Source organism: Chionomys nivalis, chromosome 25 (assembly GCF_950005125.1).
Source record: "Chionomys nivalis chromosome 25, mChiNiv1.1, whole genome shotgun sequence".
Classification (NCBI taxonomy): domain Eukaryota; kingdom Metazoa; phylum Chordata; class Mammalia; order Rodentia; family Cricetidae; genus Chionomys; species Chionomys nivalis.
This window is the reverse complement of record NC_080110.1, coordinates 26,077,494-26,092,983: the sequence shown is the minus strand read 5'-3', so window position 1 is coordinate 26,092,983 and position 15,490 is coordinate 26,077,494. Positions and strand designations below refer to the sequence as shown.

Here is a 15,490-nt window from a genome sequence, read left to right as displayed (position 1 = left end):
ATTATATTGGGAATGATTGCCCCAAACATTGCTACAATGTTAATCTTCTGTCAAAAATAGGCATATTATTAGCACTGAAATTTACATGTTATAGCTTCCCAAGACATGATGGTCAAGGTCTGTTAGAATGACATCTCAAAGCCCAAGTCATGCTCACTCCAGGTTATCATAATGAGAGATTAGGCAGACACGTTGAAAGAGTTCATAATGACTGTGCATGCATGTCAAACTAGTTTTGCTGAATTCTGTTTGCGCATCTTTTATGCTCTAACAATGTATCTATGCGTGTGTATACACATTAATTCTATATCCTGACAATTTGATGACAATATTTGTCCTTAAAGACCAACTCTATTGTTGCAAAAGTAAAAATAAAACCAGTATTTCTGGAAGATGATAAAATCACATTTATTAAAATTTCAAATTCACACAGGACCCAACAGGTTTAAAATAGAAAGAAACATTCATTGAGAACTAGTTTCTCAGCACTCTAATGTATAGGCACTTCCTCCTACGATGTGAAAACACAGTCTCGGGAGGTGATGGGCTACTAAACGTTCCATGGGTCTAACTAGTGACGTATCCCATTCATCTACATTAATATTTAAAACAACAGCAGCCAAGCAATGTCTATTTGGGTAGAACTGAATCTATTCTCTGTTTCGATAAGGACCAGAGCCCTACAATAAGGGATGACTTCAGTTAAAGCACCTGTAGACTCTTCCTCTGCATCCTCTGATACAATCACTTCCACATTTTCTAAGCATTCAATTAGGGGGGAGAAAAAAAGCAGTTCCTGTCCCTGCTTCCATACCAGTATAAAGACACTGAGCGACCCCTGCTTCTTCTTAACATTCTCATCCATTGAAAGTGAAGGAGTGAAGTGAGAAACTCTGACATCCATTGCAGGAAAATCACTGTGTGCTGTGTTGGTGGCAAAATCATTACAGAGGTTCCTCTCATGTTTCTTGAGTATTGCTCAGCTTCTATAGAGTTATTTTTCGCCGAATACATGTCTGTTACAGAGTGGAACTCAATACAATAGCAGAACCATTTGGGGCAATGACAATTGGAATAAGTCACGAAGACTGAGAAACCTCAGACTTTGCTGGAAGAGGAACAATTTCTATCAGCTCAGACAGAGCCGGCTGTCTCCCAGTCATTGAAAACACTGAGTTCATTGCTTGAAGGGGGGGGGGGGGGTTGACAGAAATGTGTTAAATTCTAAAAAGGTGTTACACGAAGACCCAGATCTGCCCTCTTGGAGGAAGCCAGAATACAGAAAACTTTCCATACGCCTAGCATGCTGAGAAATGGGAACCTTTTTCTATTTCTGAAAGAAATTCCTGAAGAAGCTCCAGGAATTAAGTTCCATGGGTATACACTAAGTAATGAACTAGTAAATCTAAATTTTACATATGCTCATTGTGACAGAAATAATTAAATGCAACTATCTGTAAATAGTGATAGTGATTAAGAACTGTCTTATTGACTTTTAAACAATATTTTCTTTAGAATAACATACAAAGTAACTCGTTATTTCTATAGCAGTATCCTCTAGTTGCCTAGGAAGCTGGTCTCCAATTTTAAAACATAGTATCTGTTTTAAGAATAGTGTTCATAGCAGGTGAGGAGTTATTGTTAAACAGGGGTGGAGTGATGGATTAGTGGGTGGGAACACTTGCTACCAAGCCTGAAGACCTGAGTTCCATCCATCATACCTACATGCTAGGTGGGACCCACGTCTCACAGGTTCTCTGATGTCCATACCCACACTGCTGCACACACACACACACAAAACATTAATAAAAAATCAGAAAACATAGAAATTAAAATCTTGTCTTAATAAAAATACAGATATAAACACCCACTAAGAGAGGAGGGAGGTTCTTAGTTGGCCTCTCAGAGATCTCTGCCCACTCTTCTTTGCTCACAATTGGAAATTGGGGGAATGTTTGGTTAAACACCAGGCTAACACTTCTAGTCCACCATATCCTATGTCCTGGTCACTTGAAATGAATGCCAATAAGCTAAGCTGGTGCTCTTTGATTATTTTTTTTAAATCAATCAATCAATCAATAAAAATATTTCAAACCATCTTATGGTAATATTGTATTTGGCCCACCTCACAACACAACTTTATCAGATAAATGTTACCTAACGATGGAAGCTGAACACTTATACACACGGGATCATGCTCTGCTCTGTCCCCATCAAGAACTGGATCATTAACATGGCAAAATAGCCTCTGGATCTTGTTCTTTCTGTATATATTGATGTTGGGCCAGTGAATGATTCTGGGTTGCTCTTCCTGTTTAAAAAGCACTCCTTTCCAAGGAATATCCAGTGCTTTAAAATCGTCCCAAACCATTTTCTCTTACTTAAGTCAGAAAATGGACATTGCTGTGGAATTGAACTGAGAAAAACATAATTCACATCCAATTGAATTGGGCGTTTGCCTCCATGCAACCAGACATATTGATCTAGGGTTGTTTGATATAAACGACTAGTTTTGCTTTGCTGCTGGCCCAGGCAGCTGCATTTTTAATGACTGTCACGATCTTCGTATATCAAAATGAAATGAGATTTGATTGTGAAGAAAGTCTAAACAGTCATTATGAGCAAAAATTATTTAGATGGAAAGTGCTGGTGTTCATAATATGAATTAGCTAATTGTCTTTCTGTTGCAAATATCATTACTGTAATAGGCACTTCCAGTAACATTGTATGGGGCATAAGCTTTTGAAACTTTGATTTTAAAATAGCTTATTATGATTTTTTCTTTTGCAAAACTACTGGGAAACATCAGTGACATTCTAAGTGTGCCAACATTTGTAAGCACTTGGATCTTTCAAAATCTCCTTTTGAGGGGAAACTGGGCTTTCTCTCTCTCTTTGAATTTGACATCACAAAATATATTTTATTTATTTATTTTATTTATTTATTTTATTTATTTATTTATTTTTGCTTTTTCGAGACAGGGTTTCTCTGTGGTTTTGGAGCCTGTCCTAGAACTAGCTCTTGTAGACCAGGCTGGTTTCGAACTCACAGAAATCTGCCTGCCTCTGCCTCCCAAGTGCTGGGATTAAAGGCATGTGCCACCACCGCCCAGCAATATATTTTAATAGATGTAACAATAAACTTATCTGAAACTATATCATCCATGTTACAATGACTAATAACAGTTATACGAATGGAATTTTAATGTGTGATCTTATGATCTTTTTAAGTGGCCATTTCATAATTCACAAAATATTTTTCACTCTGTGTTTATGTACACTCCCCATAAAATGTGATTGAACAGTATTTTATAAAGCTACTTATACATAAAACGAGAAGAGAAAAAAATTATACAACCACCCAACTACTCAGACATTTCATGTCCACGGTTAGATTCTTATTTGGGGCAGGAAAAGAATGTTGGATCATTTTAAAATTTTTATCTTAATTTTGAATATGGATTGTATCCATGCTTCCTCTTATAAGACAGATGATAGTCAATTGATAATCAGAACTAGTAATATCAAGTGTATTTCTTAGTATACAATTATTGTCCAATATTTTTTATCTGCTGCCTTGAGTTTTTTAAATGAAAATTAAGTTGATTACTATTATAAACTTGTACAAAACTTATAGAAGAATGTCTACTCAACTAAGAAGAGGTCATCACATAAGTGTTGTATAAGCTGCACTATGCATATGGAAAACAAACTTACAATCTATTTGTAAGTCAAACCTGTTCCTTATTCATTTCATTGTAGCAAATAAATATAATTAACTTGAGGAAAAAGTAAATTGTATGCTAATTAAGGTAATGTATAATCTACTTGTATATATTATCATTATTTTCACCATATATACTCCAAATATATTTGTTTGTTTATTGAAAATATATTGATAGCATAATGAATAACAAAGAAAGTTTTATGAAGTAAGTATGCAAAGGTAACAATTACAATTCTAGTTTTCTTTAAAAGCATCAAACCATTGATTTACTGCATTTCTACAGGAATGCACCCACCTATGAGGAAAATGTAGGTAAGTTGCTTGAATAAGGTAGGATGTCAAGGAGGATTCAAAGTAGGCAATATATGATTAAAAGTTGAAGTTACAGTAAGAGCTGTCTTGAAAAATATAATAGGGTAGTTAAGAAAAAAATAACATGTGAAAAAGGAGACAAAACATGTCAATAGCAGAATTTGGTCATTAGTCTGACAATAGTATGAAATGGAGAGAATGTTTACAGAAGATAAGACTACAGTTAGGAAAAATATGATTGAGAAAGACTTTGTAATGCCTGTGTATTTGGATTTTACAGAAGGTAAAGGAAAAAGCAACAGCTTTGTTAGATAACTGTATAAAGAGACTCACACATGTTTTTAGAATTTACTTTGGACATTATTATGAAAGACAAGCTCTGCATGAGATTGATTGGTAGTGATAAGGATCCAGATCTCAATGCAGTGGCATGGATGTGAAGGGGAGAAGACTTGAGTTTTAAGAATTGAGAATGTTTAGCATCAAAGCAGCATAGGAAGACTGTTGTAGTTTGAGCATAAGAAGTCCCCCATAGGCTCATGTGTTCGCATGCTTGACCTCCAGTGTGTGGCGCTATTAGGAATAGTCCTGAAATCTTTAGAAGGTGGAGCCATACTGGAGGCAGTAGGTTACTGGGGCAGTATAGCCTGAGATTTTTATAGCCTGGTTCCACTTGTTCACTGTCTGCTTCCTGGTTGTGGATACAATGTAACCACCCTTTCTTTGGCTCCAGCTCTCAGGCCTTCATAACCATGATAGAATGTATCTCCTAAAACTCTAAACCAGAATACCTATATCATTCCTTCAGCTGTTTCATGTCCTGTATTTTGTCACAGTGATGATCAAATTAGTACAAAGGGTCTAGGATGAGTTATTGGTTTCAGGCTTAGGTGAAGCTGAGGATCTTGGCATTATTCTGTGTGATATGGAAGATTAAAAATAAAGGATTATAAAGTCGTGTGTGGAGTATAAACAGTTGGATGTTACATTTTTTTGGAGTCTAGATAGTGGTAAGCAAAGTATTAGAGTTCAGGAGAGAAATTTGAGCTAAAAATAAAGATTTGGGGATCTCCGACATGCAATTCTAAATATAATTATCCAATGAGATTAAGTAGAAAATAACAAAAAGAATATCTTGAAAATATTAGATAATACTCAAAAATTAGAAACATTTATACCAAGCACCACTTTGGTGTGTAGCAGTTTCCTTGAAGATTGAAACTTTCTATCCTGCAGGGAAGATCCTTAAACCAGAAAATTAGCTTCAGGAAGTTCCTGAAACGAACCAGATTCACTAGGCCCCTCTCTCCCAAGAGAAAATATTAAAGGCTGAAAAGATTAACACGCAGGTAAGCAGAGCTACAACGAAGACTCTGAGACCCGGCCATCTGCCCAGAAGAGGTTTAGAACAAACAAGTCACCTAGAAATGACACTGTCCAGCCTGTTGTAGTTCAGGGTGCAGCAAGCTCCAGGTTCCCAGTTTTTTTGAGTTGTTCTCCATGCTAGGGTGGCCTTTGGTGATGCATGCAACTATCTTTGAGTCATTTCTTCTCATGTAAGTAAATCCTCGCCCTTATTACTGTACGTCATCCCCACAAAACTCATTGGTTCACCAAATTAGACTTTGGTGGTATTTGTACTTTGGTCTGTCATTGGATCTTTATCTGAGATGAGTAGACATATGTATGTTTCATCTCCCCAGGAAAAGTCTTGTCACACAACACCCTATGTACTAGACGGGACATGATCTCTGATAAATACAGCCAAAACAAAATAGACGAATAACCCTCAAGGAGTTACATTTCCATGTAGAGAAGGGGAACACAATAAACAAAACAAATAAAAAAAGTATATTTATGCTAGATGGTATGATGATATCAGTCTAAGAGAGGGGAATATGAAGAACGCTCAGAAGAGAAATTGCCACTAAAAAGGTAACATTTTGGTAAAGACCAAAATCTAAAATCATGATAGGTTAAGCCATGAAATGACTTTCTTCGACAAAGTAAAAAAAAAACAAAATATGCAAGATACATACATGCCTGATACTTTCTAGGAAGAAGGAGACCAATGTGAGCAGAGATTGGTAAAAAGAAGAAAGTAATGGGGGGGGGAGTATATGTTAAAGACAATGGAAGAAGAAAATCCAGCAGGTCCGGGGAATTGTAAGGACTGTGCTGGTTTTGGGAAATCTTTGATTTTGAACTACCAAGGGGCACTATAAAATCAGAAAGTATCTTACATTATTTTCTTGGTAGTCTTCTGTTTTTCTTGAGCATGTGACTTTGTAAATGACTTCCTAGATCCTTATGACTCCATGGCAGGAACTCTGACCTTTTGGAAGACTAGATAAATTTGCTAAGTAGTTCTCTGGAAGTCAAAGGGTACCTTTGAGACACATCTTGAAGAAGTGTGTGTAACTGGGGAAGTACAAGGTGGAAATCTGAGGACACGTTTTCCAATGCCGAGGGCAGTGACATGGGTTGAAGTCAGCCTTTCTCTTATCACAGCATTCAGCTGGGAAGGAAAGCTTTTAGATGATAACTTTAAGGCTATCAGGAGAAATTTACTCCTTGGCTTTGAAAATACTACCACATTATCATAATCACCTCAATTGGAATATGATTCATTGGGCCAAGGATGAGAGGGAGGACTGAAGTAAATAGGCTGTCTGTGGATCTTCCACACAATTATTCTCTAAGCAATTTTATCATTGGCATGGCTTTTAGTTGCCTCTAGCATGTATATAATGTGGGCTTCTAAACTGGAATATATTTGTGACACTGGATCCCAGAAGGTGTGAGGAATAAGGGCAGGCAAGGAAAAAGGATTTGTCACCACTAACTTGATAGTGTCCTGTTCTATTAGATCTGGTTTCGGCTGAGTTTCCAGCCCTTATTTTATGATGACAGAAATGATGGCATCTTTGTGTGCTTCATAAACGGTAGAAAATGGCTGATGGCATGGGATGAAAATGTTCTTAGCTGTATTAGGAACTTGATTTTCATGGTCTATGCAGTAATATATCTGGAAACCTGTTTTTTCCCCTGTTCTAGACTATGTTGTCAGTTGACACTACTGTATCTTGTTATTCTTGCCTGTAGGATGAGCAACTGGATGTACAATAAGTAAAGTTGTTTCCTAATGTCTATGGCAATTATCTGTCATATAACATTCAACTTCTCTATCAAGCTATGAGCTTTGCATCTCCTTTGGCTTATCTTATTCAGGAATGACAACTGCATTATATACTGTACTCCCTTCATAGAGACATTACAAACAGATCACGATTTTTACCCCCTATTGGTACTGATAGGCCTCAGGGTCACCACGTCATAGGTAGCCATGCCAAGTAATTGGAGATAACACTCATGTTGAAAGTGATTTGCAGCTTTATCATTAAAGACATGGCCATGCCCCAGGCAACAATTCCAAGTACAGTTGAGAACACTTACATCCCATCCCATTATTTAATTTACCCCATTTCTAGAGCATTCTTAGATACCATCATTTGTGCCACCATTAAGTGGTTGCTGGTGGCCTGGGCATAAGTGATAGGGATCAATTAGCTTTTCAGCCCGGAGGCTAAAATGTTCAAATGTCACTGCCTTCCTTTGTAAAGCCAGCCTCAGACCTGGGAGTGTGGCTCTCTTCATAAGAGATAAACTCAGACATTCAACAAGTAAAAGGCTTAGAGGCTTCTTGATCTTTGTTCTCCTAGGCACTTATTTTCTTATTACCTAATTCGATGGGAGCATAGATCAAGAAATCTGTGTTTATCTGAGTTCTAATGAAAAGCCCAAACAGTATTATTAGGTAACCGTGATGTATTTTAATCTGATGACAGCTTGTGACCCACAAATTGCTGTTTAAAATTAAATTGGATCCAAAATGAAGCTGCCAAGACAACTACAATATCAGACTTGCAATCTGTTTTGACAAAACACCACCCTAAAGCACTGTATTAAACAATGAATGCATCTGTAGCTTGCTGCAACTGAAATCTGAAATGTATAGCAGTGCACTTGTTGCCTTAGGAAGCTAAAATTGTTTGCTCTTATTTTTAGTCTTTCTGAAAATTAAGAAAACAAAAGCCAGAGTGTTTTGCTTTGACTTTGGTAACACCCCCTAGGCAAAGCTGCAGGTATCACCAGGGAATGCAGATTTCTAGGTTTCCCCTCTGATGAAAAAAGTCCTCTCTTCTCCTTATCCTTAGGGTTCATCTATAACAAATTAGTAATATTTTCTACACACATTTAACATCAAGTCTATTTATAACTTTATGCTTATAACTACCTAAGATGCATACATTACAATCCTCAACATTTGTTTATATATAATCATCAAAAATAACTACACTGATGTTTTTATCAGATAATTAATGACTTAACTTGATAGCAATGAAAACTTTTTTGGCAATGGTTATTTCTGTCAGCGGTGCCATTAAATACTGTGGGATGAAAAACAAGAACAGCGTGTATGTTTTTCATCCTATATTTTAACATTAAGTAATTGTATATGGCAATGAAGTGATTCATTATAGTTGTTTCCAAATAATTTAATAATCAATTATAGCCTTTTCTCCCACTGATTTTCAAGACACCGGAGAACCACCTAAAACTCCACAATGTAATTCTGTAATTATAATAATTAACATGCATACTTAATTATAGTCTTATTATTCCTATACATTGTTTGCTTCTAAATTCACAGTGCATTTAAGCAATCGCTGGGAAAAGAAAGTACTATATTTTATTCCCGTTATTGCAAATATGGAAAAACAGCACCCACTCTTTTAAAGAACTACCACAAGGATTACTGTCTCACAGCCATGTTTTGTGCTTATGAACACAGTAATATAATGCACCCCCACTCAATGTACTTAGAGAAATGTGTATGAACGGATGAGAACCAAACTCGAAGAAAAGCTACAGGGATATTGCATGGGCAATTGCTGTCATAGCAGGGTCCCTAAAACAGCTCTGGCTTGTTTTATTTTAGTGTGTGTGTGTGTGTGTGTGTGTGTGTGTGTGTGTGTGTGTGTGTGTGTGTGGAAATCATACAGAGTGCAGTCCAGCGTTTCTGGTCACTGTATTAGAGGTGCCAGGTGCCAGTGAATATAAAATCCCGAGGCACTTTATCTGGCTTGCCTCCCTAGAACTGATATCGTTTCTCGTATCGAATCTATTTTTATTTGGTTGCCTTCTCTCCCTGTCTCTCTTCCAATCTATGCTAGGGAGACTGTGATAAGCCCTAGCTTGGTTTCTGAGTGTGGCTGGGTTTATCTTTACTGACTGCGGATGCTGACCATGGTGCTGAAAGAGAGAAGAGGCTCCCGTTTGGAACCTTTCTTGACGCTTATTGGTTCAGAAAATTCGAGCGACAAGAGCAGGAGCCCAAACAGACTGGAGCAGCGCTGTTAATAAACCATGTATTTGGCTGTTAGGGGCAGAGATGTGTTCCATCAGGTTACCCCCAGGGCATCCCTGTGAGCGCTCCGTGGAACCTTTCAGATGTAGCTGCTGCAGTAGAGAGGGCTCCATTCAGCAGGAGGTCTGCTCTCTCTCCTGCAAACTGTGCAACCAAGTGCAAAGCCTAGAAGCACAAGCAGGGGAGCTGGATGAAGGAGGAAACAAGCCTATATTCAAATTTTAAAATGTTCACTCTTAGTCGTGCAAGGTAAAAATGAAGTGCCGATTTTAGCATAAGTTTTCAGGTCCAGCCAGCCTTCCAACAGGTGCACTCTCTCACGCCTCAGATGCTATCCCAAACCTTCTTCTGCTAGGCAAGCTTTCCCAGGAGTCCTTAAGCATGCTTCTCATCTTATCCTCAGCTCCAGCTCTGAGCCCCGCAAGCCCTTACCTGCAGCGTGAAGATTAAGAAGCAGGCACAGCGCCGGGAAACCGACTGCTCTCCTCATAGTGTGTGCATTGAGGGGCGGAGGAGAAACTCCTCCGCGACCCCACTCCAAGCAAAGTGCTATTTGAGTGAACCACTGCCAAGAGTCCTCTGATCCCAGGCATCCGATGAAAGGGTCCTCGGCTGGGGTTCGCAGAACGGTGTGTGGTGCCGCCTACAGAGCCCAGCACTGGCTTCACCTCCCTAAGGGGTGGGCAGGATGCTGCGGGTGATGGGGACTCGAGGCGGGCGGGGGCAAGGCACTCAAAGGAGACGAGAGCTTGGCCTTCTGGAAGCCCGCAGCCGGCGGTGACAGTAGGTTGGACTCCAGAGTCAGTCTCGGAGCCAGGCAGCACCTCTGCTGCCAGTGCAGCTAGCAGCAACCCGACGCGCAGCGGCACTGAGCATGCCCAGCGCCAGCCCTGGCTCAGGAGTTTCAAATCGAAATTCCACCTCTCCGGGTCTTAGCTGAGGCTGGAGGGGGTGCAAGCTCCACGGGGAGGAGGCTTGGGCTCGAGGCGAGCTTTAGCGACCTGGGTCCCTCCAAAATCTGGGCGTGGGGAGGAGGGAACTGGGGCGGGGAGAGGCGGGGCCGTGATTACAGAAACCAAAGAGGGAGATCGAAGGAGCCACCCATCTGGGTCCTTTCCTTGCGCTAGGCTTACCCATGGACTTAGTTCACTGTTGGGACTCTTTGCAGACTGACCAGCATTGCTGTTTGCTTCTACCCTACAGGAGCAAAGGCTAGCAACGAGTTCTGGCCTGCTCGGGCAAGCCTGCAGTGTGCAGGTTAGCTGGGTATTCTGAGAGCGCCCCCTTCTTGTCCATTAGCTTTCCTCATGCTTCTTTCCCTCAACCCTTGTACTTCCAGGAGATTTGAGCTTCAAGTCTGTGATTGTAGTGGCTGAAAGCAGGGAGGTCATACTTACCCGGTTGGGAAGTATTTCCATGAAAATTGAAGGAAAGAGATGGTCTTTTTTGATTATAAAAATAATGTAATATATACAATTGTATACATATTGTATACAAATATACACATATTTATTATATGTTACATATAAATGTAATCTATACACTATGATGGAACCTAAGTTAATTATTTCCATAAAATTATTATATATGATATATTACATATGTGATATATAATATACATAATGTGATGGAACCTAAGTTAATTACTATACACACATATGTAACACACATATGTATGTATATGGGTACTTTGAATGTATGCATGTCTGTTCACCACACCTGTGCCTCATACCCTTGGTGGTAAGAAGAAGTTTGCCAGAAGCCTAGAACTGGAATTCTCGATGATTGTGAGCTGGGAATAGGACCTGGGTCCTCTGGACGAACAAGCCAGTCCAGTCTTTTCATCTTTTGATCGATTAACCATATCTGATCCAGCTGTGTCTTTAGCGAGGCCACAGCAAGCTGCAGAATGTGTGAGCTTTTAATTTCTTTATCTACATTGGTAGGGTGGAGATTCTTATTAATCAAGTGGTTACTACTCTAAACCAACATATCCCTCAGCCAGGCTCCCTTCCCTTTGTGATTTCAGGACTGTACATCGTTCTGCTTCTGTCCATGGGTCTGGCTGCTGCCTCTTAGTTAATGGACCTCACTTTGGACCACTGCCACAGCAGAGCTTACAGAGGTTTAATTTGCTCTTTTTTTTTTTTTTTCCAGCAAGCTCTGGGCTAACCCGAGATTACAATGTTTCAATGATTTGCCTCTTCTCTGTTTATTGAGCACTGTCAAATATTTTTTTCAGATAGTTCATTAGTTCATTTATCCGTGGCCCACATTTCATGAACTGAGAACCTCTGAATTTTGCATTAATGTAAATTGCATAAAATCGTGCTAGCCAAATAAGAGGTAGTAAAAGGTGCTCATTGAACTGAACTGTGTGTCTCATTCAGAGTTCTCGTCCTCCATCCCCTGAAGATGGGGGCAGCTAATGGGAAAGAAGATAGCCAACATAGCCAACAGAGCCTAAATTAGACAGAACCTCACAGGATCTGAGTGCTCGGGCGATACCATCTATTTCTTTTATAATTTATTTTATCCCCAGCTCTGAGAGATGAGGCCAGGAATTGCACTCCAACAGGTAGAGCAAGATGATGACATGTATTTTTTATATCTTACCAGGCTTTCTCTCCTAAAAATAGAGACATGGGAAGCATTGTGCTTGCAACTGATCCTCTTACTCCTGGGGGTATGGTGGGCTCCATTTCTGCGCACTAGAGTTCTACTCAAGCTGTCCTTCCCCATTACCCCAGAGTCACTTTTTCTATGTATCCCTGTACCATAGAACTTGCTGATATACCCAGATACTTGCTTATATTCTCTCATCCAGACTCCTTCTTGGGCCCTAGGATGTAACCTCTACAATGACAGGGACTTTTTACAGATTTACTCACTTTGTGTATCCCAGCTGCCCGGAATAACACCTCACACAGCATCCATGTTCAAAAACAATGAAAGTCATTCAGATGAGAAGCTCCAAAACTGGGGATAGCCTGGCTGGAATTCTTGCTGAATTATCTACCTCCCAGATACACTATGTACCTGAGCTTGGTACGAGGAATAGAATCCTTCTTAGCTATAACTTCTGGTATGAGAGCTGTTGCATGGATGGTTTCAGATGGGAAATAACTTGGCTGTACTTGCAGAACGTGGGCTGCCCTAAAATTGTTCCCCCTCTAAAATAATTTTCAAACTTACCGAAGTCTCTAGAAAGATGGCATTGCTACGGTAATGAGACAATGCTGCAGCAATGCCAAGAATATTTTGCTTTTCCATAGACAATTCCAACCTTTATTTTGGAGTAATTTAAATTTTCAATCAATGTAATTGGTTACGACTTTGCCAGCAAACAGCCTGCTGGCTATGTACTTTGCCCAAGGCTACAGGTAGCTGAATGAAAAACCACATGAAAATCTCTTTAACGGGAAAAAAAATGTCCAATTTGACTAGAGTAGCTCAGCATGGTAAAAATAACCTTGACTGAGCTGTTATTCTGGTGCCTGGATATTCATATTACTTTACTCAAAAAAGAAAAAAAAAAGTACAAGAAGATGGCCCATCAGTTGAGAGTGTCCCAGAATCCACTTTGGGTGGCTCACAACCACTGGTAATTTTCGCTCCAGGAAGTCTAACGTCCTCCTCTGTCAGGCATCTACATGAACAAAGTAAGCCTAACTTCTAATTTAAAATAATTCTTCCCTAAAATACATCCTGATTGTGGTTTTCCCTTCTTCATCTCCTCCCTATCTCCCCACCCATTCAACTCCACATGTTCTCTCTATCTCTTTTTAGAATCTAACAGGAAAATAAAAAAAAGAAACAAACGAAAAAGAAAAGAGAAAGTACAAAAGTCACACACATACATTCACACACACACACACACACACACAAACCCGAAATAACACAAAGTCAGGAAACAAAATATACAAGCAAAAGGTCAGTAAGATAACAAAAAAGCAAAAAGCACAAACAAAACAATATGAATAAAAGTTATAGAATTGCCAGTCATCTTCTGTTGGGTATGGACCATGCTTACGTGTGCACCCAAAGAGATGCCAATGAGGGAAAAAAAAAAACTAATTTTTGTTTTGCGACCAGTTATTAATTAGAGAAGCTTCTTGGTTAGGGATGAGAGCTCTTGTCCTCTTTCCCCTCTCAGTGGTGGGGCCTGTTTGATTTGAATCTCCGCAGGCCCTGTTCATGCTGCCACAACCTATGTGAGTTTGTACGTGTGGCAGTCCTGTGGTGTCTAGAAGACGCTGTTTTCTTAGTGGCATCTATTTCTTCCAGGTCTTACAATCTTTCTGCCTCCTCTTCCACATACAAGCCCTGATGGGAGGAATTTAATGGAGACATCCCATTTAGGACTGAGTGCTCCAAAGTCTCTCACTGTTTGCCCACTAACAACTGTGGGTCTCTGCATCTGATCCCCTCTACTGCAAGAGGAAGCTTCTCTGATGGTGACCAAGCAAGACTCTGATCTATGGGTACAATAGAATATCCCCAGGATCCATTTTATTGCTGTATTCCTTTAGTGGAACAGTAATATTTGGTTTTTCCCTCAGCGCATGAAGTAAAAATTTCTTTCTTATTACAAAAGCATCAACAATTTTATATGACTAGATGAATTGATCTTTTAATAATATGTTTCCAATGAACTGATCACACGGATGTGAAGTAAAACAGCCAAAAATAAATTGTACAGTTAACGGGGGGGGGGGGGACTTGGAGAAAGTGACCTCAGTCTACTTACAAAGGATATGATTTGCCCTGATTTTTTTTTCTTTTGAAACAACTAATTTCTAATCTTACATGGGCCCCTGGGAAATTGTTGGAGGAAGTCCTATTTGTTTGTCCCAGCCCCCTGGCTAACTTAGCCTCAAAATAAATCACAGAAACTGTATTGATTAAGTCACTGCTTGGCCCATTAGCTTTAGCTTCTTATTGGCTAACTCTAACATCTTAATTTAACACATCTCCATTAATTTGTGCCTCACCACGAGGCCGTGACCTACCAGCAAAATTTCAGCATGTCTATCTCTGGTGGCTCCATGGCATCCCTGTGACTCTGCCTTCTTCCTCCCAGCATTCAGTTCCATCCTCCTAAGCTTTGCCCTATCAACAGGCCAAGGCAGTTTCTTTATTCATTAATGGTAATCACAGCACACAGAGGGAACTCCCACATCAAGAAATAAGAAAGTCCACATGTGAAGTCTTTTAGAAATATTCTGTGTGTCCACGGGGGCTGCATTTCTTTGTCTCTATCTTGGTACCACTAAGTTGGTTTCCTATTTTAAAGAAGAGGTCTGATAAAACTACTTCATGTTTTAAAAAGGTAGCTCCAATGAGGGCTGACTGAGAAGCCAAGGAAAATGGCACTGGGTTTTGATCCTACTGTATGTACTGGCTTTGAGGGAACCTAGTCTGTTTAGATGTGCACCTTCCTGGACCTGGATGGAGGGGGGAGGACCTTGGACTTCCCACAGGGCAGGGAACCCTGACTGCTCTTTGAACTGGAGAGGAAGGGAAAGGGGAGTAGGGGGAGGGGGAGGGAAATGAGAGGCGGGGAGGAGGCGGAAATTTTTAACAATAAAAAAATGGTAGCTCCAATTCAGAACACTGTGGAAGTTACTATGACTGAATCATACAACCAGTACCACCCTATAGATCTGTGTCCTAAAGGGAATCATTTATATTGTAAATTATTAGTAGAAAATGAACACTTCTTTGTGAGGTAAATCTCAGAGAGATTTGTAAAGGAGAAACACTTTAGAGACATCTTTCAAAATAAATTTGACCAGGGCTGGAGAAACAGCTCAGGGGTTAAGAGAACTGGCAGTTCTCTCCGAGAGGTCCTGAGTTCAATTCCCAACACCCACATGGTGGCTCACAATCGTTGAATAGTGGGATTTGATGCTGTCTTCTGCCGTAAAGATATACACACAGAGACAGAGTACTCATATGCATAAAGTAAATTTTAAAAGATTTGACATGATGAGCTTCCACATTAACCAGCCTGTATGT

General features: G+C 39.8%; 1 protein-coding gene across 1 annotated transcript in view; it reads right to left on the bottom strand.

Moving 5' to 3' along the window:
- Positions 1-10,420, bottom strand: part of Ptprr (protein tyrosine phosphatase receptor type R) — a 231,502-nt gene extending 221,082 nt beyond the window's left edge. The window contains exon 1 of the mRNA XM_057758049.1: positions 9,902-10,420. Within this exon, the coding sequence (XP_057614032.1) occupies positions 9,902-9,959 (58 nt within the window). The 5' untranslated portion in view covers positions 9,960-10,420. The remainder of the gene's footprint in view (positions 1-9,901) is intronic.
- Positions 10,421-15,490: the final 5,070 nt, after the last annotated feature.